Source organism: Bombus huntii, chromosome 8 (assembly GCF_024542735.1).
Source record: "Bombus huntii isolate Logan2020A chromosome 8, iyBomHunt1.1, whole genome shotgun sequence".
Lineage (NCBI taxonomy): Eukaryota > Metazoa > Arthropoda > Insecta > Hymenoptera > Apidae > Bombus > Bombus huntii.
In genome coordinates this window covers 16,313,171-16,339,529 of record NC_066245.1, presented here as the reverse complement: position 1 = coordinate 16,339,529, position 26,359 = coordinate 16,313,171, and the positions used below count along the sequence as shown (strand labels likewise).

Below are 26,359 nucleotides of genomic sequence, written 5' to 3'. Positions count from 1 at the left end.
TAATAAACGAAATCTAAGGAGGAAATAAAAATGATCGAAATATCTTTTTCGAGCCACAGTTGATGTTAAGAACAATTGCGAAAAGGAGAAGACTTATTACTTCCTTCATCCTTAGAGAAATACCCCCAAAATACTTCCTTAAAAACATTATCTTCTGATAAATGTACTCTAGCATATCTAAATAAACTTAATGAGTTCCTCCTTTGCGGTGTTGCCCATTGTTAATCTTAAAAGTATGGCACATTTACTCTTTTGGAGCATCGAAGAAAGAATGCATCGCGGAAGGATACAAAGCAATGGGACTGACTCTCTTAGGCAATATTCACGCGTATGAAAAAAGAAGTAACAACTACGAAATATCGAATTAACCTCTAGCTTCGGTCTTGTGAGGCGAAGCGAGGAAACAACAGGAAACATCCTGGACTACGGCGATGTCGTTGACGACGACGTCAACCTCGACGATGAGACGCACGCGCGTGGAATTGGAGTTGAAAGGCCTTGGACCACGCTCCGGAGAATTCCAAAAGCCCCCGGCCAACAGCCACTTGGTGGAATTCGAAGCACAATGCCAACAACGCGGAATTACACCGCGGAACCGTAATGATAGCGGCTTAATTAGTGCCTCTCTACTTTTTCATGCATCGGACTGTCATCCCAGGTGCTACTAAACGGGGACAGGATATCATATAACGCGTTTAAGATAGAGAAAACTCAGAGTTTCCATTGTTTCCCTCGATGGTACGTAACTCGCTCGATAAGAGTGTTTATTCGAATAATCGAATAATTGTTTCGGGGATAATACGTGAACGTATCGCACTAGTGTAGCTAAATTATTATTTAACGCGAAATGAGGTAAGCGTAAAGATTGAAAGAATTTCTTATGTACAGTATTTGTTTTCATTACAGTTAGAATACCAGCGTGTCAGACTTTAGAGAAGACATTTTGTACTGAATAACCACTGTTTTATGTTCATTCATAATGAATAAAAGAGGATAGTGAACATTTTATACGTATGGCTTCCCCAATTTTGTTAAATTGAAAACATGATGTTTTATGCCCATAGAAGTATGCGAGTTCTTTTTCAGAAAAATTACTGAGCGTAATTCGCGCCGGTTTTTTCCTCAAAATCATTTTGGCTCGTATACAAGGAACGCTTTGTATTCTTCCGGTATGACATAGATTTTTAACAATTACCAGACTGGTACGATATTTCGTATAATCCCGAGAACACGACGTCAAGTTTAATGCCCGATATCTCGTGCTTCAGTTCATTCTTTTCGAAATCCGCTGGTTCAGATTTTCCGTTACCAGTCCGTTTCCAACAAATCGGTAGTTTTCGAAGCATAGGTTCAACACAAATAAGAAATTACATCCAAATGAAATGTATGCAAAGCAAAACGAAACATTTACGAACTAAATAACATAACAATAACACTGGAATAAAAAGATAAGTTAATACCGTGCATATAATTTTATAAAAATATCAACGAATTTTTCGCACAGAATAGAATGTAAAATTTTAGTAACGGAAAATTATTAAATTAAAAACATGTATATAATTTTATTACATTTTATAGTTATATTTCCCCGCCACAATACACTTAAACTAATGAAACTTAAAAGTCGGCTACGCAAATACAATCGCACATACACGTATGATAACGCGCAAGAAACAATTGCTCCGGTGTGTAAGCACAAAGTTTCCGGATTCTCGATCAAATCCGCGCTACTACAGGAGCGCAAAACTTTTCGACGCTCATGAAACTTTCGAACGTGCGATCAGCATGTATTGGTAAGTTTATAGTGGAAGGGGTGAGCTCACAGAGGATTAATCTCACATTGAGTCTGCGCGCACAGAATCCCGATAATCAAAAGCGTTGATACTCTCACAACAAGCAACGTTATATAGAGCCTAGTAAATGATCAGCTGACCTATTCCATCCCCGGAGAGAAGAGAAACGCAGTATCGCCAGGATACTCGCGACGAATTACGCAGATTAGAGAACGATTTTTCTCTTTTTATCTATCAATACGAAAGTCTACCAGTCTGCGGCGATAGATCAGAGTCGAACCGATAAACGATCGTGAAATCATTTAACAAACGAATCTGCATAGACAGCTTCGAATTAGCGCGCAAAAGTTCAAATAGTTCCTTACAGTTCAAGCGAGGAACTATATTTCCAAAACGAGTCGAATATTTTATGTTTAAATAAATAGTTACACCTGTTTAATCACAGTCACGCGCAATAATAACTATACATACGTGATTTATTTGTTGAAAACTAAGCCTCACGATCCAGTAATCCTGACCAGTCTGAAACACTTTTGAATCATGATATCAGCGTGTCCATCGTTGGTCAGTCGAATTCAGCACGAACACCAACGTAAACAAACGGTTCATGATGCCACCGTACGATTCACGAATGAACATAGTAAAAAAGGCAGAAATGTCCCCGTTTCACGTTTCTTTATTATCTTGTGTCACATGTTTCCTTAAGTTACGCACATGGTCCTGCTTGGAGAAAAAAGATCGGCCTGATAAGAAGCCTGATCGTGGTGACCACATCTCGTGTCCTGTACCACTTTGCTCATCCCACTGTCACCGTAACACGCGGCACGTTTATCGCTGGCACGCGTCCGGCGTTACCGACGGAGTAAACTCGTTACTAGGTTAGAATTCGGTGAAAAGGGATCCCCGTGAGCGCACGCTACTAGAAAGCGGTCTCGCTTCTCCCCTCCCTCGATACAGACTTTCCCCCCCCCCCTCTTTCTCCCCGCATCGCTCGTAGTTTCCAGGATCTCGGGAAAACTTTGCTGGAAAGCGGCAGGCGGCACGAGCCGAGTGGGGGTTGACAGATACGTACACCCCATCCAGAGTTTGAGTAGGGGAAACAGTTCTCCCTCTCCAGCCCCCTTTGTCTCTGTGTGTAAGCATGAACGCGGTAAATAAAAAAGTTTCAAGTCACTCGCGAATTCGTCGGCCAGCAATGCGCAGGAACCAAGATGGCGCATTACTTCGCAAAAGTTTCTTGGAACACCTACGAATTCCAGAACAGCGATCACCGGCAAAAGAAAAGGTATTTACTCTTGAGCAACTTAGCCGCGCAACAAGAAAAAATGATTACGCGCTTATGGTTTAGCTCTGATACTCAATTCGACGCTTTGTAAACCGTCTGCGAAACGAGTTATCAACAAATTCGCGGAAACGAAACGGTAATCAGTAGTATAGGATCGAATATGATCAGACAGGCCTGTACTCTATACTAGGAGAACAGGACGATTTAGAACGCGTAAGGAACGCGTCGAGATATTTCAACTCGCACCCAAAATTCTTCAAATTAAAAGGGAACTTGTCCTACTGTTTTTACAAGATGTTACATTTACGTTCTCTACGTTACGTACGTTACGTACAAGGTAGTTAATATTATATAAAAAAATCTTTTATCTGCTGCGATATCTAACTTTACTATGAAATTATACTCGTATTCGCTTTCATAAGACTTAGCGACACGAGTTTCCTCTAACTTTCCACATGTAGAATAAAAGTGACGCGAACATGAGTTACACGTGGCAAACATAGAGAAGAGCGCGGCATCGTTTGACTGGTACAGAGAGCGCGACGACCATTCAACGCGAGGAAGCGTCGAAGCGGATCGTTTTAGGCAGCAGGGACGGTGGACCCCTGAAACTTAGAAAGTGCATACTCTCGATACATGCGATGATTCCCTTCTCATCGTCAGAGGCTGTCTATTTGCGGAGGTAGTCGTACCTGGTTGCTTGCCGCCTGCCCTCGTGGGAGCCAGCTAAGGGAAATCAATATCTCACTAGAGGTAGAGAATATGAGAAAGAGAGAGATGAAGTGGCGGGAGTAGGAGTTGGCGAAGGAAAAGCAGGAGAAAGAGAAGACAGAGAGAAGATGTAGGTGGAGGTGGAGAAGTAGGAAGGGTATAAGAGGTGGAAGAAAATAGAAAGTAGGAAGGAGAAGAAGGACGCAGTTTGCGCTCCGACGACCTCGCTCGCTCGTGGTCTTCCGCGGCCGTAGTGCCACGCGTGAACTCGAGTACCGCGGTAGCAGCACGCGTAACTCGTGCAAGAATCTCCCACTACTATATTCTATAGTACGCTATTACGCTGTTATTACCGGCAGCGCTCGGTCGGTCACACACGCCAGCACGGGCCGGTCCGTTCCGTCGGTAGCGCGTGCCGCGTGTGTTCTTTCGCGCTACGACAACCACCATCACACCGCGCACGCTACCTGGACAAACACGTTACCCCGCGTGTGTTACCGCGTACGCAGCCAACTCGTTCCAATCCTATCGGCCGCTTAGCGGGAACTGGAGACGAAAACCTTGCCCGCACCGCGTTGCCGTCCTCGCTCCAAACTCACTCTCATTCTCCATCCCCTTTGCTCTTTCACCCCCTGAATCGCGGTCTCGCTCTTGTCCTCTTTCTACGTTCGGCTCTCTCGCTCGCGCCGCGTTCTCACACTCCGCGCGCTTCTCAGCGAAACTTTCCCGGCGTCGGGACACGCTGCCGCTGCCACCACCACCATCACTACCACCACTGCCACCGCCAACGGTACCAACACCATCGCTTTTCTACCACCACCGCCACCCACCGCGCCGTTACCTTCGTCTTTTCGACATTTACCAACACCGACAACGAGATACTCTACACATCTATAACGTTTCACCACCACCAGATTCGTCCCCCCTTTCATTCCGATTCTCCCCGGTTGGACACCGGCGTTTCTCTTTCCTTCGTATATCCTACGTTTCCTTCTCTGGTTCTCTTTCAAGTTTCACACAACTTTTCCAACCACCCCACCAGAGGCACAGACAACGTCGACGCTGTCGCGACGATATACGCTATATCCAGCGCACGCGGATCTTTTCTATCTTTATTCCCTTTCGCTTGCTAACTTGCCGGTTCGCCCGTTCGCTTCCTGTCCTGGGAATGCGCGTTACAGTCTAAAGTACGCTTTCACGAATGTTCGCTAACGCTACAACACCTCATCTCTCTCTCCTGCGGCTCTCGCCTCCGGCTCCTTTCTCTTTTTCTCTGCCTTTCTCTGTTCGTGCATAAATGGACCGAACTTCGTGGAAAGCGGCTAAACCTCGTGTTAAGCACCGATTCAAAAACTCGACGACGAGGCAGCTTAATATTCGTATCTGCACTTTTTATGTGAACACTTAAAAATCATTTCGCAATTTCTTTGATTGCGAACCGCTGGTACACGTTGTCGACGTGTATGACCGGTATAATTCCCTGAATTCATAATGTTGCCACCTCGTAAAGCGAGCAATATAGATTTTGCTCTCAGGCAGTAGGTCGCGTTGAATCATACATTAGTACAACTATGTACGACAGTGATTTATCAGACGCGCAAGTACATCAGTAAGACGTTTGATGAACGTAAATTTTTCACGCATACTGCAATATTAACGCGTTCACGAATAGAGACTAGTTCGTATTATGGACGTTAATGTGATATTATAGACACGTAATACGGTGGTCGTAAACGTATTACCATATCGTATAATGAACGAAATGCAATCAAATGAAAGCTGACGCGAAACGCAAAAACCTTTCTCCGCAACCTATTAAAACTTCGCACGGGAAACTAATCGATTTGAATTAAACTTAATGCTCCTGAGAATCCCTTCCTGTTAACCATGAAACATTTACATGTAAACACTGAAGTCGAACTTTCTTAACTTTTGGGAAATTTTCGAACAAATAAAGAAACTTTTTTGAGACAAACGTTTGCTTAATTCTCAATAACGAAAATTCAAAATTTAGAACTCGTACGATTTTAAGCTTTGCGTAACATGCGACAAAATTTGATCCTACCCCAGGAAATCCTAGGAAATAGGAGCAGCTTTCCCAAGTATATCCAACGAATCGAAAAACTGTAAAAAGCGGTGAACCGACACTTTTCACGTCAGAAGATTTTTACGTGTGAATCATAATGCGGCAAATCTCGTAAGTCCAACCAACTGCGTCGGACGAGAAAACGTCTATTGTAGTGTGCATGCCTTAAGCAGCGGCACGCTTCGAGGTGGGTGGAAGGGAGCAGAAAACGGGGTGTGCGCGTGGCCGGACTCGTGACGCCTGCGTCAATCTGCGATTCATTGCCCTGGCAACGGCGACGCTCATCGTCGTGCCTTTTTCTCTTTCCCGCTAAGCTCGATCGCCGTTTCACTTATCTCTTTCGACATACGGATATTCCCATTTTCCTCTTCTACCGACTTCCGTCTCCGTCCCACTAGTCGCACTTCTTTCAACTGCTAGATGCTCCTTATTCTCGTATCACGAGAACAAACCATTGAGGTTTCTGCGACGTAACAAGTGGATATCCTCATTTCCTACACGATCATTTCCCGTGCTTCTACATCTTTCACTGTCTTTACGGATTTCGTTTCTTCTACGAGAACTCGATTCGGAACGTTGTTCGACGTATCGTTTTTCGATAATCGCGCGTATTTGGAGCAATTTTCGACGAATACGAAGCCATCTAGCACGATTTTGATTCAAGGAAAGTCGAGAGATTATTTCAACGATGTTTGTTCGAGACACATCTGCAAATTTAATTTCTGTGCAATTAAGAAAAGCAAACCGCGTTTTGGTATTATTCTTAAACACCGCAAAGTAAGAAGCTACTTCTTTTCTTCTGATGTAGAAAAGAGGAAGAAACGTGCTAATATTTTTCACGCTTTCAACGGAAAATACACATTTTCTCAGTTTGATAAGTTTACGAAAAGTGCCACGAATTATTTATAGAGAAACGTTACACAATCTTAATACCCCTGTATCTTTCACAATAAAAGTCATTCTCATTAATGCTTTCCTACATAATTAGAATTTAATACCATTTCCAGAGATTTATTTCTATCCCGAAAAAGGATAAAATGAAAATCGTTCCGACATTAAAGAACGCAAATAAAACCTACTAAACTACGACTTACAAAGAACACGTATATTTCCTGGTGCACCCCTATACTGTCGGGTAAGTGATGCGTAACGGAAAGAAAAGGAGTTTTCCAAGTCTGTCGACTTAAGGCTCGAATCATGTTACCATTTTATCGACGAAAAGACGAGACTTGCTGGTGAAAAACATAACTTCCACTTTGAATGGTATGCCTTAAATGGTACATTCCTGTAACTAAAGAAATTTCTAGAACGTTCCTAAGTATACACCGTACTGCTATGTACCAAGATTTCGTCCTGAGTAGAATATCTACACCTAATGTAGCATCTCAGGAAAACTTCTTTCGAAGAATCGATTTAAGTACTCTTGCTGCTCGCAGTGCTCGCGATGGACTTACCTAAATCTGTATCTAGGAAGACCCAGTTTCATTAGATTCGCAAAAGAAGAAAATCTTTCTAAATAGTCGCTCCCTCTTTTATTATATCCAGCACTTTCCACTTCCATCGATTGAATAACGAAGTCCCTTTCCTGCCGTTCCCTTTATCGCAGATAAAGTTCTCTGTCATAATAACTTTGACGTCTTTAAATGGTACGTATATCCGTAATAAATTGTTCTTGCAAACTTTCTAGATGGCAAGCTACATAAATAGTCTCGTGGAATCTCCCCCGTACCGTGCGTTTCCTACAACCCACCTTTGCCCCGAACCAACCTCAACCCCTCTTCGAGACGTCGCTATACTACTCTTAAAGATGCTTTTCATTGCACTCCTACACAGTGGAATCCGATCGATGCGAGTGTCCCGTTCTTTCGCGGGTAACTTGCTCCGTTCAATGTCCTCCTCCAACAAACCGGACCTCGAATCCTACTATACGCATCTTCCATTGTGTATTTCGCGACTTTATCTTTTTCGTTCTCACTATCCCTTAAAATCTCTATCCCTTTCCGCATCTGCTTTTTCTCCGCTGTCCCATTCTTCACGGGCGGATACGAACTTTGATAGTAACCCTTGGAGAAGGGTGGCTAGCTGGATATGTATGCTTGTTCCACCAGTTCTCATGACTTGCAATTTCGTTTCCTCTTTCAAAAATTTTAACCACGGGAAGAGTTGTTGATTTGCCTTTATTGGTTTCTCCTAACCTTGTTGTCGCGAAAATCCCTACAGTTTCATTCCTTGTACCTCTGCGGCCCTGTTAGCTACGTTTTAGTCTTCTTGCCTAATTCATTTCTTTACCTCCATTGTTACCACTCGTTACGGTTTACATCGACTTAATTGACTCCTGCTTTGCTTCAGGCCAAGGGACGTCGACGAGATCGTAAATGTGAGCACGAATATGTGTGTGTGTGCTTGTGCGTGCATTTACATAGAAGACTGGTTGGTACGTGTTGTTGATTTATTTGAATATCGAAGATCAACGATTTGAATCGCTGAGAAATTCAATCGATGCAATATATTCAGAAAAATATAAACGATGAGTGTTCACAAAGAACATTTAAATAATAATAAGATATTGCTGACGATTCTATCAAGTTCGAGTACTTCTTTCACACCTTTCATCGACACCTTCAAAAAGGTTTGAAAAGCAACGACGATTAAATATTTTTCATCTTTGATTGAATTGAAAATACAGTCGAAGGATCATTTGAATTTTACGCCGTATTTTCGAGTACTACAGTGATAATAAATCTGAATCTATTACATAGGGTGGATACAATTTTCGTAAGCTAAATTCACAGAAATGTCTATTCATTCCTGGTTCGAGACTTCGTATCTCTTCCAATTTACCGAGAAAAGTTTTGCATGCGCACTGAAGTTTTCATCCGCAATTACTTGGACATCTAAACTTGCCAAATACTGTAATAAGACTTTCTCTCATACGTCCCATCTGTTTAACCGAATTAACGAAGTAAACTTACTCTTATTAAATACTGCTTTTGATATTATGCTATTAATCGACTGAGAATAAAAAGGGATTGAATATATTTTGGTAATATTAAATTTCATTGTATCTGTTATTCTTTGATCTCTTATCTTAATTCGATATATCGAATTATTCATTGTATATCTTTTTATAACAAAACCATTTCAATGCGCAGGATAAAAATAATTATAACAATAAACCATATGTTTATATGTATTTAGTAAACACTAATAATATCAATATTTGTACGTATAGTATATAAATATTATTGTAATTTGACGAAAAGCTAGAGATATAGGAAGTAAATACTCGTATATGAAGTAAGTTATCAAAACGAGTTCAAAGAAGCTTTAAACCGATAGCTTGCAATTTCGAACCAATCATTATTCTCATAATTTACCAATTTTTAAAGACACAAGCAATCATGAACAAAAGGAATCCGATTTTAAATCGTTGATGCACACAGTTATTACTATCAGAAAATATACTAGTCGAAATTCTAATTGCCTTACTGAAATCGCTTAATGGCATAACAAAAGAAATAACGCAGCTATAAAGAAATATCAACATTGATAAATAGAGTCACCAATATGCAGTAGTCGTAATAGTCAGTGTTTAACTGCAAAATGTGCCAAAATACCACTGTATTCTGTTTCCAACAACGTCACAGTGAAATGATCTAAAGCTCAACACTAGAGTTTTGAAGACAACTCATATAAATGAATAGAAACACAGAAATTTTAAAATTCTTTAAGTTGCAAAAATACAACTATTCTTACTATAATATCGAAATTATGAAAATCATAGAAAAATCTATCTAATAAAGGGTACACGATACAGAGTCAATTCATTTCTTTATGTATAGAGATGCTTTCAAAACATGAATATCGCATTTGTCCTCATCCAAATGATACAATTTTATTATAACGTAGTAAAAATATTAATCTATATTTGTTGCACAACAATTTTAACGTGATGAAAGTATTAAATAATTCCACCAATTGTACTTTATCAGAAAGGCAATTAAAAGGAATATGTTCACAGTCTTCAATGGCTATTATTAAAAATCTTAAATGGGAACGAAAACGGAATTATACGGTTTCAGAACCATTTTGTAAATATTGTGATGATAATGTATTAATTATTGAACAACGATCAGTTTGGTATACATGGTAAAAATTAATGCCAAAAGTAGTAGACATCATATAAGAAACATGTACGTTCAATGCTTTTTTACGAATTTGAATAACCTAAATGTAAATTCCCGGAATTTTAACTCACCAAACCCTATATGTAGATATAAGGAAAAAGAAACTTACCAAAATAGAATTTCATCTGAAGAACATCAATTTATTCTTGCATTTGATTCGTGAGATACATTTGTTACTTAGCGCCTGAAATTTTAGTGCATGAATCGATATTTTATCTCGTATCTCGTTATAGCAACTTAATACTCTTTATATTTAAAATTTGAGTTCCCATCGTAAATTAACTTTGCCAACGTACCATGTGCGAGTCGATAATCTTTTTGATATTACTTCCTCTGCTGCTCCGTTAAGTTCCAGGCTTGATTATTAAATGATTACCTATGGACGTCATGATGAATACAAGATTAATAAGCATACTCAATTAACTGAACGCTCCGAAATGATACCTGATTTTTAAGTTTCTAAAATTCCAATATGTAGTACCTTTACATCTAAATTATACAATCGCGAAAAGCATTCGCTTTAAACGTTTGACTATTCTTCGTTCCCTATTTTGCTCACGAAAGTCTATACGTTACGTTAATTGATATGTCACTACCGACATGTGCGCGAACGTTATAACTCGTGTTCCACAGAAGATTTAAAATTACTCTCTAAATTTTGATTTGTCTGCGCAGAAAATGGTGGGGAAGTACGATGGAAGTATCACTGTGTTGCACCACGTGTCTGCTTGGAAAGTTCGCAGGATAACCGATGACAGGCCACGTTGGTGTTACAGTTACCTACCGTATTGACCATATTCAGATAGCGCTATCAAACATTCACAAGGTATACGTGTTGCATACGCGACTGGAAGACAATCTTTGCTTTACACGATACATTAGCTTTCTGTTCTCGGTAGAAATGTTACTCTTGGCATTTTATCATTACTTTGCATTCTATAAACGAAAGCTTTCAAAATTAAACAGTATTTAGTACATACATAGTTACATGTATAACCTTTACCGTAAATAAATAAATACTTCGCAAGTATGTATCAGGAAACATTTTAAAGTTGAACAAAAATAAAATACATTTGTTAATTTGTATTAGTTATTGATATAAGATTATGTTTATTTAATATAGTCCTGTATTATGTGTAGAACTTTCATTTACCGCGCAGTGATTTCATATGTATGCATGCACGCTTGCCTTCATTTTTAGAATAGTTCACATAGTCGTATACGAAACCACTTAATCAGATTACTATTAAAAATCAATATTAAAAATTCATCAAAATACTTTTCAAAATTGTAGTATTATATATAACAGCAATTAAAATTCACAATAAATTTTTTGAGAAAATGAATAATTTCTACTTTCAAATGATCGGATACAAATGATAATTAATGATATTTTGCATTTCTTCTCAATATTTTAAAATTTTATTATAATAATAAATAAAAAAAATCACACACTTTTAAATAAATAAATTTTCAATATAGGTTTGATAAATATCAGATATATATGTAGCGTGAAAAAATATAGTATACAATCTTGAATTTGAATCTGCCGCTCTTGGCAATATCATTTTCTACTATACGGTTTCATTTATACAAATAAGTACTGCACGGCAGGATTTTATCTAACAATCAGAGATACAAAGATAGAGTACGCGAATCATATATATATATATATATATATAAAGAGAACGGTGCATAGAGATGTCTTTTGTCTAATCGGGCATGGCATTAACGCCGGTTGTTGATTAATGTTATAATTACACATTTATTATACGAATGTGCATGCGTTATTAGACAAGGACATAAGAAGTCTATGCAGCGTTCTCTTTCTATTCCTATATCGCTTGTTCAGCTCGGTCACGCACTCTATCTTTGTGTCTCTATACTAACAACACAGTTAATCAACAAATACTGTTTCCTATTTTCATTACGCATAAAGATTACTTTTGCATTAAAAGACCTCTATTTGCTTTAATATTGTGCATATTATACATTAAGGACAATGTCTTATCAATTATATCGAAACACAACATTAGGTAATACGTTACAAGAAAGCCTCGATGAGCTCATTCAGGTATGTTCACAAAAATATGTAATATTGCGGTTAATGTTGTCGATAAACCAATTTTACTTCTGTCATCATGCAAACTATAGAAAATAAACATTAATATGATACACCTCAAATGAAAAATGTATAATCTATGATATTCATTTTATGTAATAACATAATATGTTATAGTATGGGCAAATCACACCTCAGTTAGCAATTAAAGTACTATTACAATTTGATAAGGCAATAAATCAAGCACTTGCAGCCAGAGTTAAGTCACGACTTATATTTAAGGTAACTAATGTTGATATTTGATATTAATTACTTTAAATAACATTGATTATAACTATAATTTCTTTAAAATTTTTAGGCTGGTAAATTAAACACTTACAGATTTTGTGACAATGTATGGACTTTTATGCTTAATGATGTTGAATTTCGTGAGGTCCAAGAAATTGCAATAGTAGATAAAGTTAAAATTGTTGCATGCGATGGAAAAAGTATGTAATCCTTTATTTACTTTTTTAACTGTTTAATTAACTATTTGTAATATTTCTATATTCTAAAAAAAATATTGAAAACAAAAATAATGTTAGTAATTCTTATATTACTACAAACATTATAATTTTTGTACTCTTACAGCATTGGATGGAGATGCAGCAGCAAAACGATAATATCTCTTTCTTATACAACTAAATATATCATTATTATTATATTATACTAGTTATAAAGAAATTTCATTATATAATATATTATAATTTTATAATAATTCAAATAATAGATAGTAAACAAAACAAATTTTACATATATATTTAATATAGGTATAGAATTTCCATTTATTTTTGAATGACAGTTAAATTTTGTTACACAACAACTAAAATCATAACACCACATTGAAAGTAGGAATAATAAATTGTAGCTGCCTTTTTTGTCATATCAGAACATAGCAATAGCTTTATTTTTGTATTGTACTTCAATATAACTATCTAATCTACTTAGATTTTACATATTATATTTACTAATAATTTATTTCCAAAAAATATAGAAATATATAATATAATCTTCCTATGTGGTCCAATCTGTTGTTCCAAAGATGTAAATAATTTTTCAAACGAGACTGCAAGATTTATTAAGATATTTAAATAAGCGATGCAAAGTGCCATTAAACTTATATAGAAATGTAATTCATAATAATGTACTTTGTATTCTAAATAGAAATTTCAAATATTAACAACATTCTTTTACTACTTATAATAATTTATTCATAAGTAGATACAATAAATTTATAGTAAGAAATAATGTACCTATACTTGTTATCGTTAATATAATGGTTTGTCTAATATTTTTATTGTGGGGCGTAAAATTTAATAAATAAAGTATAAGTATATTTATAATATATTGTCCATCCAGAAAGAAACAAGGCACAATATTAATAATTGCTAATCCTGCAGAAAATATTGTAATATATTTGCAAAGAAGTGTTAAAGCTTCTGGTAATTTAGGATTTAAGAATGAATATTTAGGTATCCAATCAGATACATCAACAGTTCGATAGATATCTGCTGGGTGTCCAAAAAATAATACATCCTTTCCCTGTCTCCTTTTTATTTGAACAACCTGTGATAGAAAGGGAAACCAGTTTGTTAAATACTTTAAATGTTATTAATTGTTACGTGATTAATATCTAAATGTTTGTTTTTAAATATATACCTTGGTAACATTATCAAGGGAAGGTCTTAAACAATGAGTATCATGAAATATACATTCATGACTAGCATGACAAAAATTTTGAGACTGATTAATCATAGTTCTGGCTGGAAGGCAAGAATGAGGAGGTAAATGTAAAGGAGCTGCTTGTGGTCCCTCAATGTACTCAAAGCATAAACTTCCTGTAATTTCACTATCTGATGTACAACAGTTTATAGCACCATTAGTTTTTTGTTTTGATGGAACGGACTCATCATATTCCTAAATTAATTTGCTAATTAGGTTATGAAAATTTATATTATGCATAAAGATACTACCATTACTTGTTTAAAAAAAAGAGTCATATTAACTAATGTAAGAAAATTATACAGAAAAAATGTTACCTGAATAAATGATTGCTTAACACAGTATCCAAGAGCTGGTTGATTAACTGTGTTTAATATACAATCGTACCAATCTTCAGTATATTTTACAGGACAGTCATTTATTTCATATATTAAATCCTGTTCAAGAAGTCCAGTTGGACCTAGTACAGGTGAATTCTATAAACGTAAATTTTCATAAAAAAAACTTACCATTCCTAATTCAAAATTGATCATTTGCTATCTATCTCTACTCTAATCAATTTTCATATAATTTAAGTAAAACATAAAAATCATTTGACAACCAATGTACTAATATATAAGAATACAATATCAGAAGACTTACAGGTAAAATAGTCTTTACATAAATTCCACTCCCTATTGCATAAAATGGTGCCCAGAACCATGTAGAAAGCAAAAGAATAGTTGCAGCTACTGTAGCAAGTACTATGTTATGCCAGATTCCTGCACAAGTAACTCTTAGTTGATTTTTTAATGGTAATGAACTAAGTTGTTCACTGCTTATATGTACATAAGCTATGGGTATTGTGAAAGCAATTAATATTCCCAAACCAAATAACTGAACATCTTCTCTTGCTGCAGCCAATGCATGTCCTAACTCATGCATAATACTACAAACTGCTAATGTAATGATATAATATCCAATCTCATTGAAGGGCATATCTATGCCAGGTAACTGTAAAAAATAAAAATGTATCACATATGATTTTATCAACGAAATTACATTTATTAAAGAATTATCTCACAATAGTAAATTAAATATTATTCTAAGTTAAAATTACCATGGGTTCTAATAAAGGTTCAGAATTAGTATTATCAAGAGATGGTCCATTAGACCATATATTGAACGTCATTCTTAAGATTATAATTATAGCAATTGGCAAAATAATGACACTAATAATCACTCCTGCATTAAACCAAGCAGTCCAAAATTTAGAGCGATCCATACCCCATTTAATTATTTTACGATTAAATGCTGTGGTGAACCATTTTATTCGTAATATTTGAACTTCTAAACCAGTATTTTTTAAAAAATATAGGTATGGATAATGTGAACATGTCTGTAAAATAAATGATATTCGTAATTATTATTACTTATAAATTATCAAGAAAAATTATCATTAATATTTTATCTTCACAAAATAAAATTTTTTAAATTATAATTCTAAAATTATATATAAAAATACTTATAATATTTATCTGTATAACATTCGTAAACTGTACCTTAAAAATTGTGTCAAAAAAGAATAATGAGCAATGAATGAGACCTATTGCAATTAATACATTTAAAACTTCCATTTTTCAATGCTTTATTTTGATTTTTTATGTAAACACTTTTCATGTTACATCTTACATCATGTATAAAGCTTCCTTTACTATATAGAACCGCATGTCGTACAACTTGTACAGAACTATTTGATTTTCCAAGTTGTAAAGATATAGTAAAATATGACTTTTTAACAGTTGCATTCCCTAGATGATAATAATTATTTTTGTAATTATATTTATCTCACTAATGAATTTATATTACATGTAAATTATGTTATGATTGATCTATAATGCAACATAATATAATGTTTTGATAAAAACAGTTATATTTTATAAATTAAATTCAATAAATGTTCATGAAATTTAATATTTTAACATTAAGTTTACAAATTTTTCAAATCATACTCTATAAATTAAAAATAATTTTTATCTCATTTTCGTTCATATCTTATTACATACTGTGTTATTATATTCTAAAAAAACTTTTAAGTATTACATAGGGAATTCGATATAGGAACGATGATAATCCAACCAGATTGAACTGAATAGTGATGACTTAGATACAACTTACAACTACAGCAGGATGCACACGCCTAATTCAATTATGTATGAATTGTATGATCATTATCACTTTCACTTTGTTTATAACCTTATCTATCGTTAAATTAGTAGTAATGATATATGATATCTAAGATACAATTTGAATATTTGTTTTGTGTATATTTTAAAGCAATTGCTGTTATACTGACATGTCGTTATCTATTGAAAAACAAATTGAATTATTATTAGCTGGTCATCCATTAGAAATTGGTGACACGCATGATAGTACCCATGCGGTACAAGATGAAATAGGTAAAGTGAACTTTATGTGTAATTAAATGTTAATGTTTAAGAAATGATACTTCATTGATATATATATGCAATTAGTTAACATTTATTATATACTATTATGAAGCTTATAAATGAATCAAAAAAATATGTTAGAAATTATAACATTTAGTTCTTTTAATTTTTGATATTGTTGATTTCATACATTTGTTTTCTTAGTTTTATTTTATCTTTCATTTCTTATGCAATTATTATTAGTTATTAACAACTTATACAAAAGAAACGTGTCATAGGAGGAAAAGGAACACCTAGTACTTATATACCAATTTGTCAAAAAACTGTAACATACATTGTTGCTGCTGTAGTGATAAATAATCAAGGGGAAGTATTAATGATGCAAGAAGCAAAAGCTACTTGCAGTGGAAAATGGTATTTACCTGCTGGTCGTGTTGAACCTAATGAAAATTTATTAGATGCTGTTAAAAGAGAAGTCTTAGAAGAAACAGGGCTTACATTAGATCCAGAAACATTGATATTAGTAGAATGTGCAACTGGTTCATGGTTCCGATTTGTATTTACTGGCAAAATAACTGGTGGTAAATTAAAAACATTAGAAGAAGCAAATGAAGAATCGTTACAAGCATGCTGGGTGAATAATGTAAATGATCTGTCACTCAGATCACATGATATTATATCTTTGATAGAAAGAGGTAAAACTTATGTCACGAATAAGAATATTCCACAACATCCATATTTAATGCCAATTAGTACACCATTGTCCAAATTATTGTTGCGGCTATCAATCACTTCGAAAAAAAGATCAACGTAAGTTACATACATTTGAAATATGCTTAATTTAAATTTATTTTACATTGAAGTTTCAACTTTATTTGTATAAATATATCAGTGCTTATGCTTGATTCCTCTTTAGTATTTACGCTTGCAGTATAAGGTCACTGGTGATAGTTTTCATAAAAGAACAACAACAATCTGATTATGACTGTGAATATGGATGAAGGCTTAGGTTGGAGTATAGTAGGTACACTTACATGCACATGCACTTGTACATATACATTTATAGCAATAAAATGCTTGCCTTTTTCATTTTAGTCCAAACTCGTACTATTAACAACGTAGATGTTCATAAGTAAATTATGATTAACAATATTTGGAAATGATTATTTTATGATGCATAACATGTGCACAATAATAGTATCAATTGTATTATAAAATTACTAACTATATATATATATATATTTTTTTTTTATTTTATCTAACAAACTGCATAAACAATTATTTTGTTTAAGATGTAAATAATGCATATTCGATTGTATAGACTTAAAGTACAAAAATCTTCATAAAATGCCAACATTTTATTCCTTTTATAGTTTTAAATTGATATACAATTATGTATTATATTTTATCAACAGGAATAAATTGCATGTACTTGTATCAGATACCATGCCATTCCATTTACCAATTTGTGAAATTAATCCACATCGCAACCTTCTTTCTACTTTACATAACTTTATGAAGGTAAATATTTCTTAATATCTACCTTTTGATATAGATAATTTTGTATTATAATCTATCATAAATTGTTTAGGAATTATTTGGAAATGGAGTTGCACAGCATAAACCACATGGAATACTTTCCTTAGAATTCAGTGGAGGGCAAGGAGGAGATGGACTTTGTTTAACATTATTAGTATCATTCAAGTTACCTGTGGAAGATGTACCTGCTACAGGAAAATTCATTTGGCATGAGCTACCTGAAAATCTCGCTACAAGTATTACTTATCGCTTACCACGAAACATGACAGTGCCTTTAAATGTTATACGATGATCAGATATTCACAGTTAGTGTACAAGTGAACATTAGGTGTGCATAGTATAATTGCATTTCAAATTTTATGTATGAGAAATTTTATTAATTTTTCTTTTTCTAGAAAGTGAGGTAAAAAATTTTTGGACTGGCACGCTCTTAATATTTTGACTTTAATTATGCATTCAGTAACTTGCAATTTTACATTTTTACATTGTCAGAACAGAATTATAAAATTTCTTAGTTGAGAAATATAATTGAGAACAAAATAATTAGTGCGCACGTACATTCGCACATAATTCTATATATACGCATATACAAACGAGGTATACTTATCTGATATTAATATTTAACAATTTCTAATTATATTAAAAAATATTTATGTTATATATTTACATTTTTCCTAGTCTGTACCAATGATTTTTTTAACAAGAATGAATATGTAGTATGTAGTATATGTAACTCACATACAAGTCTATAACATAATATCATTAATACTAATTATAAACAAATGACGTGAATGTATTTTATCAGAGAAAAACTGCTAGCATTTCCAATTGGTACCAAAAATTTTGAGAAAGAAGAGATCTTTTTGCTTCAATCTTAAAACTCATGTAGAAATTTTTATAAAAATATTCATAATATAGATAAATGTAGGAAGCTGATATCCTGATAGTAGACATTTATTTTTATATGTTATAGAATATTATAAAGAACAGTTATTTTACGTTCCAAATACAAGTACGTAAAATGTACAAATATAACAAAGTTTGAAAAAATTATTAAACACAAATACAGACATAATACACGAGAATTTATGCATAAACATATTTGACATTGTAAAATAAGTCACTTAAATGTGTAAAATCTGCATAAAACACATAGGTTAAAATATCGTATATACATATATGTATTATGATACATGTTTATGTAATGTTTGATAGAAAGTCCAAGATAATTTTTAATGTTGTTTACATAACATTTTTTAAAGTTTTCGAGGTATTTATAATTTATATAAATTAAGTAATTTTTTTAGCTTATATAGTATTTATTAACAATGTGCAACTGAAATAAAATATATTAATTATAATTTAATATGTTTAAAGCAATTTCTACATATTTTACTATACATAAATAAATCATGAAGACTGTGTTTTATACAAATTTATACAATATCTTCTTTAAAATGATATGTCAGGGGTATGAGTATACAAATTTAAGACATATATATTACATGAAATTTAAAATCTTTTAATATCACAAAAAGTACATTAACATTTTTATAAAAAAATTTTCAGTTCAAGTATACTTTTGGCTTATTCTATACATAACAGTAGTATAGATCAAATTCATACAGAAAGTATATATCAATATATTTTTTAATATTACACTATTTGGAGTAGAATAAAAAGAGATTTTAAAATACTTAACTGAAATGTTGCTGTAAGTGATAAAATAAACAAAAAGTTTAATTAAAAAATTGTAATTTTTTGATAACTTTACCATATTATATAATAATACAGTTATAAATACTTAATATATTATGTGTAATTGCACGTATTTTCAATTGTATTTTATACATCAAAGATTCCATGCAGAGAGATTTCACTTTTTACAATATAAAACTTATAATTCCAAAAAAATATATATTTATATATCCATAATTATTGATGCAATTGTTGATCATTAAGAAATTTAAACTCTGATAATACATTTTTACAGCAATTATAATTACAAAATATATTCATAAGTTAAACTATCATTAAAGTATTTATTTAGCATACTTAAGTTGATGTTGGTGTTAATACCCCAACTGCATTTGTTGACTCCTCATCATTACTTTCATTTTTTATAGGAACAATATTATTTTCAATAGGCATCAGTTTGACATTAGTATTTTGAATCATTGATAAATTATTGAATGAATTTATAGATGTAGTGTTATTAAGATTTGCAGTACATAATGCTTGCTTTTCATTATTTTCACATTGATTAATGCTAGTGTTAATATTTACAATATGTTTTTTCATATGAGTCGTTAAATTTCCACTATGATAAAAGTCTTTCCCACAAACCTTACATTGAAATGGTTTAATTCCGGAATGGATTCTTTCATGTATTGATAAATTGCCACTATGCCTAAATTCTTTACCACATACAGCACATTTATATGGCTTTATACCTGAATGAGTTCTTAAATGAGTTGATAAGTTTCCACTATGACTAAACATTTTTCCACATATTTGGCAACCATAAGGTCTTTCACCAGAGTGTGTCCTCATATGGATAGCTAAGTTCCCACTGTGGGTAAAACACTTTTCACACTGATTACATTTATAAGGACGTTCTCCATTATGTGTTCTCATATGTATAAATAAATTACTTTTATGTCCAAACTCTTTGAAGCATATTTCACATTGACATTTAAGTTTTTTTCCTATGTTTGTGTCTGAAGAACCTTTGGGTGGTCTTCCAGGACGATTAGATTTTATGGAAGATATAGGCTCTGAAATTGATACTATTTGACTTGTAAACTTTGCTGCTTGTATACTTTGAGGACATTGTGACTGTTCAGCTTTTTGATTCATGTTTATATGACATTGCTGATTCATTTGATTCAAATTTCCTTCTTGATTAATTTGAAAATTTGTATTATTTTGTACATAATTTTTCATATATGCTAAGGAAGTATTTTCCTAAAATATTTAATATTAGTCAGTTTCTTATTGAAATGTTATATAGGTTTTATGATTTAGAAAATATATCAATAAAAACATTTATTGAAATTATAAAACTTACTTCAGATTGGAATAAATTATATTGACCATGAATTTCATTTTTTGGATGTATTTCATTTGATAACTGTGCGTGACTCCAAAAATGTGATATCTCATTATATTTATAATCAACATCTTCTTCAATAAATGTTGGATATTTGGAATTATTTGAGGTATTAACTTTATCACCAAAGTTAACATCTTCTATTCCCATACATTCATGTTTTATTTGAACAGGATTAAACATCTACACATATGTATATATTAGAAGATAGTTATAATTAACAATATTCTTGCATTATTTACTGAGATTAAATACTAAAAGCTTGATTAAATTGATTAATTAGTCTATTAAAATAAAATAATGAATGCTGTAATTTTCAAAAGGAGAATGATCTTTAATTTACAAAACTAAAGTTATAAACTTTGTGGAATAAAGACAAATAATGGTTTTAGTGAATTTAAAATTCACGTAAAATACACATACATTTCAGAAAATATATTCTAGAATTAATAGCCACTGCGCTATAATTCGCAATTCTTCATAGTTTGATAAAAAGCTGAATTTTTGAAAGAAACAACATGACAGACATACATTGTCACTTCACCACAGCTATTTATTACATGTACATATGTGTAAAGAAGCAATTATTTATATTACACTCCTCTCTGTTTATACACATTTCTTAGAATATCATTTACTACATTAAGTAATTATGGTGTTCTCTTATTAAATATATTAGAGAATTCAATTTGTTCCATAAAATATATAAATTTTTATATCGTGAAACAGTGCCATCTAGGAGAACTATGTTGTTTTGTAAAGGTTTCCAATTTAATATAAACTAAGTATTTTATATATTTTTTAATTTCAAAAAGATTTAATTTAAGTTAGAATCACATTTATACATTTAGAACGACCATTGACATTTTAATACCGTTTTGTTTTGATTCATCACTTGATGGAAATGACTTTTGATTTAAATTCAAAATATTATTTATTATTTTTGACAATTCTCATATTATTGATTAAAAATCATTATTCATTTGTATAATTGTATACATGAAATTATTTACAAAATCTTTAATTTACACATGAAATCAACAAAATATAATACAATGTATGTGAATAAAAATCAAATATGCCGATAAATGTATGTATACAATTTATGTGTGTGTCTGTTACAACAGGAAAAAAGCAAGGAAAGAGCAAGAAAAGTAATACAAAAATTTCAGGAAGTATATTACTTTGATTTCATTAATAGGACGTATTGGAATTATATTATTCATATATGTAATTTAATGTCATGTACCTTAAAAGTAGAATAAGTTAACTAGACATACATGGTTAGACATGCAACTAGAAGTTTGAAAAAATTAAATCTTTCAATACACATGTTCAGTATTGAATAATACAAAAATTCTTTTATTCAACTATCCAATTTTAATAATTTTATTTATATAAATGCTAAGATGTTAATAATTCCCTTTCTGATATTTATAATTATATATTTTATATTATGTATTTTATAATTCATTTACTTTGCGTATAGAGTACGCTACGTATTACCATATCATTTTGCACTTCAGAAATCCTATTTTGTGGGGTCCAAGAAATCCAAGTTTGTGCTTGTGAATCTTGTGGCTTGTGTTCTAGTGTATATGTATGTTGTATGCAAAACAAAAAAATAAACATTTTGTAACTAATTTCGAGTATATGAGAGGTCGTTGATTAAATTAATTTTGATGTATCTCTTTTATCGTTAAAACTAGTATATTGTTAAATTTTGCTAAATAAAAGTATTCAAAAACATATAAACAACTTAGGAGATAAAATATACGCATTTATATATATATTTTAATGCTATACATCTTGTAGTTTGAACAAAGATATAAATGAAAATGACAGTTCCCTGACGCCATTAAATTCAATTATGTTACCATAAAATTTATTTCAAAAGTGATTTATTAAGCTAAAAATATGTAAGAACCATAATAAATTAAAATAACTTTAAAAAATGAACTAGAATGTAAAATCAAACACTATGCCTGGTGGAAGACGTAATGCTGCTAGTAGAAATGGACAGAGTAAATCCCAAGCTAACTTCTCTGTATCTTCAAATATTGGTATACGAAGTAATAGTGGAGAAAGAACAGCTGGAAATGGTGCAGATGATAAAAAGTCAGAACTTTGTGGAATGAAAGCATTAGTACCAAAACATGTACCTATACCAGTTGTACCTGTGGATGGTCATTTAACTTTTGAAGCGTTGTCTTTAGTTGTGTCAATTATTGCAGCTTCTTTACAAATGCTTAATTTGTATAGAACTGTTTGGTGGTTACCTCATTCTTATAATAATTATAGTATGGTATGTGCATTAGAATATTTTATCATTATTTTAAGTCATCTATTCTTTATTATAATTTATCTTTTTTTTATAAAAACATGTGACTTTAATTTTTCAGAATTTCTACTTAATAGATCCTTATTTGCTTGTATTTATTATAATTATGGTTGCAAGGCAATTTATTTATTCTTTATTGCATCGAGTTATTGATGTTTCATCACCAGTTCGTTGGTTACCTACTGCTCAAAAAATGATGAGGTATATTTTGCTATAAATTATACATTATATATATAATGTAAAATTTATATTTAGGATAATTTAAATATTATGTTTCAGGATAACTTTACTAATCATTGTGATGAATATATTATGCTGGTGTCTTTACCATATGGCTGAACGACATAACTCAATGAAGATTTTTTACTTATGTTATCCGTCTGTATTACTTTATTAAATTGTAGTTATTGATCCTCGTGTGATATATTGATATGTTATATATGTATATCATTCATCATACATCATATGTATATCAAGTGTTTATTGTATGTACTTTGTTTCAGAAGTTTATCTGTATATTTTGTAATGTTTGGTATAAGTGCAGCACCTTTCTTTGATATATCGACACCTTTATATGGTAAAGATGAAAAGAAAACAAAGTTTCTGATGGGTATAAAACTTATATTTATACTAATAATGATGATTATTATTATATTAACAAAGTGTTAAATTTATGAATTTAATCTTCTTTTTTGTGTAGACAAACCTTTACATAATTGTTCATTAAATGCATCAGCAATTAGAGCAGAAGTTTCAACATTAAGGTCTGATTTCAATCGGCGTTTGAAACGAGCTTTGTTTGCATCTTCTAGTAGTGCTTATGTATGTGGTATTGCACCCATTATATTTGTACCTCAACATCTACATTTTAATATTTCATGGGTTGTGCAACATGTTATTATGTTTTGGCTGGAAAGAATAAGTGCTCACTTTTCACATGCTTATCCTGTCAGGTATGTATTTATATAATTATATTGTGTAACAATTTATGTTGTGTCAATCTTATAAATTCTTTAGTAGTATGTGCTGTATTGTTCTAAGATTGTATAATGTGAATGTTGTATTAAAAAATTCATTTGCAGAAATTTGATGAATACAATAATTATTTAGGTACTGTGATGTTTTACATAGAGCGGCATTACACCTAGGTCGATGGGTTAAAATTGAAAATCGCAATAGTCATACTTATGCCCAGGTGTGGAATGATTCTATTTTGTGGCCTCATGGTTCAGTTGTGAGACATAATAAAGAAATCTATCGTTCCGAAGGCTTCTGTACTGTAGCAGAACCAGGAAATTCAAATCATTACAGATTTTATGTACGTGATCAATATTAATTTATTTTGTTATAAATTTTATTTTCATCATACATATGAGTATACTGCAAAAATAACTAATAATAATAAATTATGATTATTTTGCACAGGCTTTATTTAGTAATCCTACAATGTTACTTTGTTCAATATTGGGCTTGCAACTTCTTCTTGTTTGTGCACAATTACTTATTTTACTACGCACAACTGATTGGTATCAAGTGTTATCAATAACATTGCTTCTTGTGATCAACTATTATACTTTATTTAAAGTTACTAGAGACTATCTTATTTGTTGGAAAGTATATCATGCAGAACAAATAATACAAGAAAAGTCGCAAATGATTGCAAATTCTACTGTTCAATAAATGATTATTGAACAAATTGTCGGTGTTATTCTGTTTGCCCTTTCGAAACGACTATTTTAACTTCATTTTATAATTTATCGGTCTTACAAAATTATTTCCTTAAACTAAATTTTATCACAAATAGAAAAAAGGGTAATAAAAAATGCAAATAAGGAAATAATTAAATTAGAACGTGACCACTATATCGTGATTTTGCCTTTGGATCAGTGGAAATCTGAAAAAAAATGTGGCGCAAGATTGACCTTCAAGATCAAATTGCAATTTCACATTAGTATATTAATTATTTAATTGTTTATGCCAGGAAAACTTACTCGTTTTATTTACTACGTTTGTTATTTTGTTTCAAAAACATAGTTTGTTACAATATTTTTGAACTGTATACTTGTTTTTTACTATGAGCAACTAAATAATTTCCTATATGGAATAACGAGATGCATCGAATCATACATAAAGAATTGTAATTCTATTTAAAAAAGTTGCAGTTTACCTTTTTATATCTTTTACGTGTCCACCTGCAAACAAACTAATAATATCAGATCTCTTTCTCGACGCCACTGAGCTTTTGCTTGAAAGATTTTTTCGCTTTATTCTATTTATGGTGAGCTACTTCTGCTAACGAATAATTTTCTCCTTTTTTCATTAATATCTTGTTGTTTACATTCTATGTGAATGTGAAATGTAAGCATTGTAAATAATATCAATGCAAGAGCTAATGGAACTTTATCATCATTTTTCAAGAGAACGGTGGAGTAGTGATTTATCAACAGTTTGAGACTTCTGTTCCTCGTGAGGAGTTTTATACGATGCAACAATAAAGAATTTAACTTAGAATTTTAAGGTCAACGTCAATTTTGCGGTAAATTTTTTCAACAGATTTCTGTGGATCTAGAGGTGCAGAAGTACGCTATAATGACATAATGTAAATATATACATTCGTTTGTAAATATACAGCTGTTCTGTTGATAAATGGATTGGTTTTAGTTTTATTAAATAAGTTTTATTAATAATAATTTTATTAAACCGTTATACCTAGAAACATGAAATTTTTTCTTTTATGACGTAGACATAGGATAATAAAGGATTTTTGGAAATATCCACCCTAAAGAGATACAAAGGGCGACAAATTTTTTTTCAAGAGATAGCCACATTTCGCGTATCACTACAGTTAAAGATGTGGAATTCGGCATATGAGCTCATTAAAAATAAACAAACACGTGTTTGAGTATTTTTCGAAATTCAACTTCAGAATTCAAATGAATTGCAATATTCGTTTATCAATTAAGTACAAGCCTGTTAGAAAATTATTTGCAACTGTAACAGTGTAACAGGACAAATAAAAGATGCAAAAAAATAAGGGAAATATCTATATATCT

General features: G+C 32.1%; 6 protein-coding genes across 18 annotated transcripts in view; 3 read left to right on the top strand and 3 right to left on the bottom strand.

Annotated features, from left to right (window-relative positions):
- The window catches only part of LOC126868411 (uncharacterized), a 307,848-nt gene extending 300,880 nt beyond the window's left edge, over nucleotides 1-6,968 (bottom strand). For 2 of the 6 annotated variants that reach the window (XM_050623774.1, XM_050623775.1), the window contains exon 1: nucleotides 2,265-2,667. The gene's annotated coding sequence lies outside the window, so the exon portion shown is untranslated. Of the gene's footprint in view, nucleotides 1-2,264; nucleotides 2,668-4,142 lie in introns of those variants that run through there. The other 4 variants (XM_050623789.1, XM_050623771.1, XM_050623772.1 and 1 more) reach the window with 4 other exon arrangements.
- Nucleotides 6,969-11,841: 4,873 nt separating this feature from the next.
- On the top strand, nucleotides 11,842-13,117 carry LOC126868430 (transcription initiation factor IIA subunit 2). The gene is made up of 4 exons (XM_050623838.1): nucleotides 11,842-12,136; nucleotides 12,302-12,406; nucleotides 12,483-12,612; nucleotides 12,755-13,117. Exons 1-4 carry the CDS (start codon nucleotides 12,065-12,067, stop codon nucleotides 12,784-12,786), a joined length of 339 nt encoding a protein of 112 aa, XP_050479795.1. The 5' UTR covers nucleotides 11,842-12,064; the 3' UTR covers nucleotides 12,787-13,117.
- Nucleotides 13,118-13,348: 231 nt separating this feature from the next.
- LOC126868418 (membrane-bound transcription factor site-2 protease) lies at nucleotides 13,349-16,177 on the bottom strand. 2 transcript variants are annotated; one of them, XM_050623805.1, is made up of 7 exons: nucleotides 16,043-16,177; nucleotides 15,427-15,675; nucleotides 14,985-15,263; nucleotides 14,528-14,878; nucleotides 14,203-14,361; nucleotides 13,823-14,080; nucleotides 13,349-13,729 (listed from the first exon to the last, which is right to left on the bottom strand). In XM_050623805.1, exons 2-7 carry the CDS (start codon nucleotides 15,499-15,501, stop codon nucleotides 13,361-13,363), a joined length of 1,491 nt encoding a protein of 496 aa, XP_050479762.1. In that variant the 5' UTR covers nucleotides 15,502-15,675; nucleotides 16,043-16,177; the 3' UTR covers nucleotides 13,349-13,360. The 2 variants fall into 2 exon arrangements, with proteins under 2 accessions (XP_050479762.1, XP_050479761.1); XM_050623804.1 differs by having other exon boundaries at nucleotides 15,931-16,075.
- Nucleotides 16,175-18,515, top strand: LOC126868424 (8-oxo-dGDP phosphatase NUDT18). Of its 2 annotated transcripts, none has more exons than XM_050623829.1 (5): nucleotides 16,175-16,323; nucleotides 16,593-17,124; nucleotides 17,730-17,835; nucleotides 17,906-18,158; nucleotides 18,249-18,515. In XM_050623829.1, exons 1-4 carry the CDS (start codon nucleotides 16,221-16,223, stop codon nucleotides 18,143-18,145), a joined length of 981 nt encoding a protein of 326 aa, XP_050479786.1. In that variant the 5' UTR covers nucleotides 16,175-16,220; the 3' UTR covers nucleotides 18,146-18,158; nucleotides 18,249-18,515. The 2 variants fall into 2 exon arrangements, with proteins under 2 accessions (XP_050479786.1, XP_050479785.1); XM_050623828.1 differs by having other exon boundaries at nucleotides 17,906-18,181.
- Nucleotides 18,516-19,354: 839 nt separating this feature from the next.
- LOC126868422 (zinc finger protein 616-like) lies at nucleotides 19,355-21,722 on the bottom strand. 2 transcript variants are annotated; one of them, XM_050623822.1, is made up of 3 exons: nucleotides 21,497-21,722; nucleotides 20,924-21,148; nucleotides 19,355-20,820 (listed from the first exon to the last, which is right to left on the bottom strand). In XM_050623822.1, exons 2-3 carry the CDS (start codon nucleotides 21,146-21,148, stop codon nucleotides 19,909-19,911), a joined length of 1,137 nt encoding a protein of 378 aa, XP_050479779.1. In that variant the 5' UTR covers nucleotides 21,497-21,722; the 3' UTR covers nucleotides 19,355-19,908. The 2 variants fall into 2 exon arrangements, with proteins under 2 accessions (XP_050479779.1, XP_050479778.1); XM_050623821.1 differs by having other exon boundaries at nucleotides 21,389-21,721.
- A 93-nt stretch (nucleotides 21,723-21,815) lies between these two features.
- On the top strand, nucleotides 21,816-26,354 carry LOC126868416 (transmembrane protein 39A). Of its 5 annotated transcripts, none has more exons than XM_050623802.1 (8): nucleotides 21,816-22,140; nucleotides 22,929-23,270; nucleotides 23,368-23,507; nucleotides 23,586-23,684; nucleotides 23,810-23,916; nucleotides 24,007-24,259; nucleotides 24,438-24,624; nucleotides 24,732-26,354. In XM_050623802.1, the coding sequence occupies exons 1-8, from the start codon at nucleotides 22,054-22,056 to the stop codon at nucleotides 24,984-24,986; spliced, it is 1,470 nt and encodes a 489-aa protein (XP_050479759.1). In that variant the 5' UTR covers nucleotides 21,816-22,053; the 3' UTR covers nucleotides 24,987-26,354. The 5 variants fall into 5 exon arrangements, with proteins under 5 accessions (XP_050479759.1, XP_050479757.1, XP_050479756.1 ...); XM_050623800.1 differs by having other exon boundaries at nucleotides 21,824-22,140; nucleotides 23,813-23,916; nucleotides 24,417-24,624; XM_050623799.1 differs by having other exon boundaries at nucleotides 21,826-22,140; nucleotides 24,417-24,624.
- The last annotated feature ends 5 nt before the right edge of the window (nucleotides 26,355-26,359 follow it).

Bases quoted from the DNA above. Each gene is read 5' to 3' on its own strand.
- LOC126868430 (XM_050623838.1), top strand. From the start codon at position 12,065: ATGTCTTATCAATTATATCGAAACACAACATTAGGTAATACGTTACAA. The intron at 12,137-12,301 runs GTATGTTCACAA...AATATGTTATAG, and splicing joins GCCTCGATGAGCTCATTCAG to TATGGGCAAATCACACCTCA. The intron at 12,613-12,754 runs GTATGTAATCCT...GTACTCTTACAG, and splicing joins TGTTGCATGCGATGGAAAAA to CATTGGATGGAGATGCAGCA.
- LOC126868418 (XM_050623805.1), bottom strand. From the start codon at position 15,501: ATGGAAGTTTTAAATGTATTAATTGCAATAGGTCTCATTCATTGCTCA. The intron at 15,264-15,426 runs GTACAGTTTACG...TTTATTTTACAG, and splicing joins TTTTTGACACAATTTTTAAG to ACATGTTCACATTATCCATA. The intron at 14,362-14,527 runs GTAAGTCTTCTG...TTACGTTTATAG, and splicing joins ATGTAAAGACTATTTTACCT to AATTCACCTGTACTAGGTCC.
- LOC126868424 (XM_050623829.1), top strand. From the start codon at position 16,221: ATGTCGTTATCTATTGAAAAACAAATTGAATTATTATTAGCTGGTCAT. The intron at 16,324-16,592 runs GTAAAGTGAACT...AACGTGTCATAG, and splicing joins TGCGGTACAAGATGAAATAG to GAGGAAAAGGAACACCTAGT. The intron at 17,125-17,729 runs GTAAGTTACATA...TTTTATCAACAG, and splicing joins ACTTCGAAAAAAAGATCAAC to GAATAAATTGCATGTACTTG.
- LOC126868422 (XM_050623822.1), bottom strand. From the start codon at position 21,148: ATGTTTAATCCTGTTCAAATAAAACATGAATGTATGGGAATAGAAGAT. The intron at 20,821-20,923 runs GTAAGTTTTATA...TAAATATTTTAG, and splicing joins ATAATTTATTCCAATCTGAA to GAAAATACTTCCTTAGCATA.
- LOC126868416 (XM_050623799.1), top strand. From the start codon at position 22,054: ATGTATGTATACAATTTATGTGTGTGTCTGTTACAACAGGAAAAAAGC. The intron at 23,508-23,585 runs GTATATTTTGCT...ATTATGTTTCAG, and splicing joins ACTGCTCAAAAAATGATGAG to GATAACTTTACTAATCATTG. The intron at 24,260-24,416 runs GTATGTATTTAT...ATAATTATTTAG, and splicing joins TCACATGCTTATCCTGTCAG to GTACTGTGATGTTTTACATA.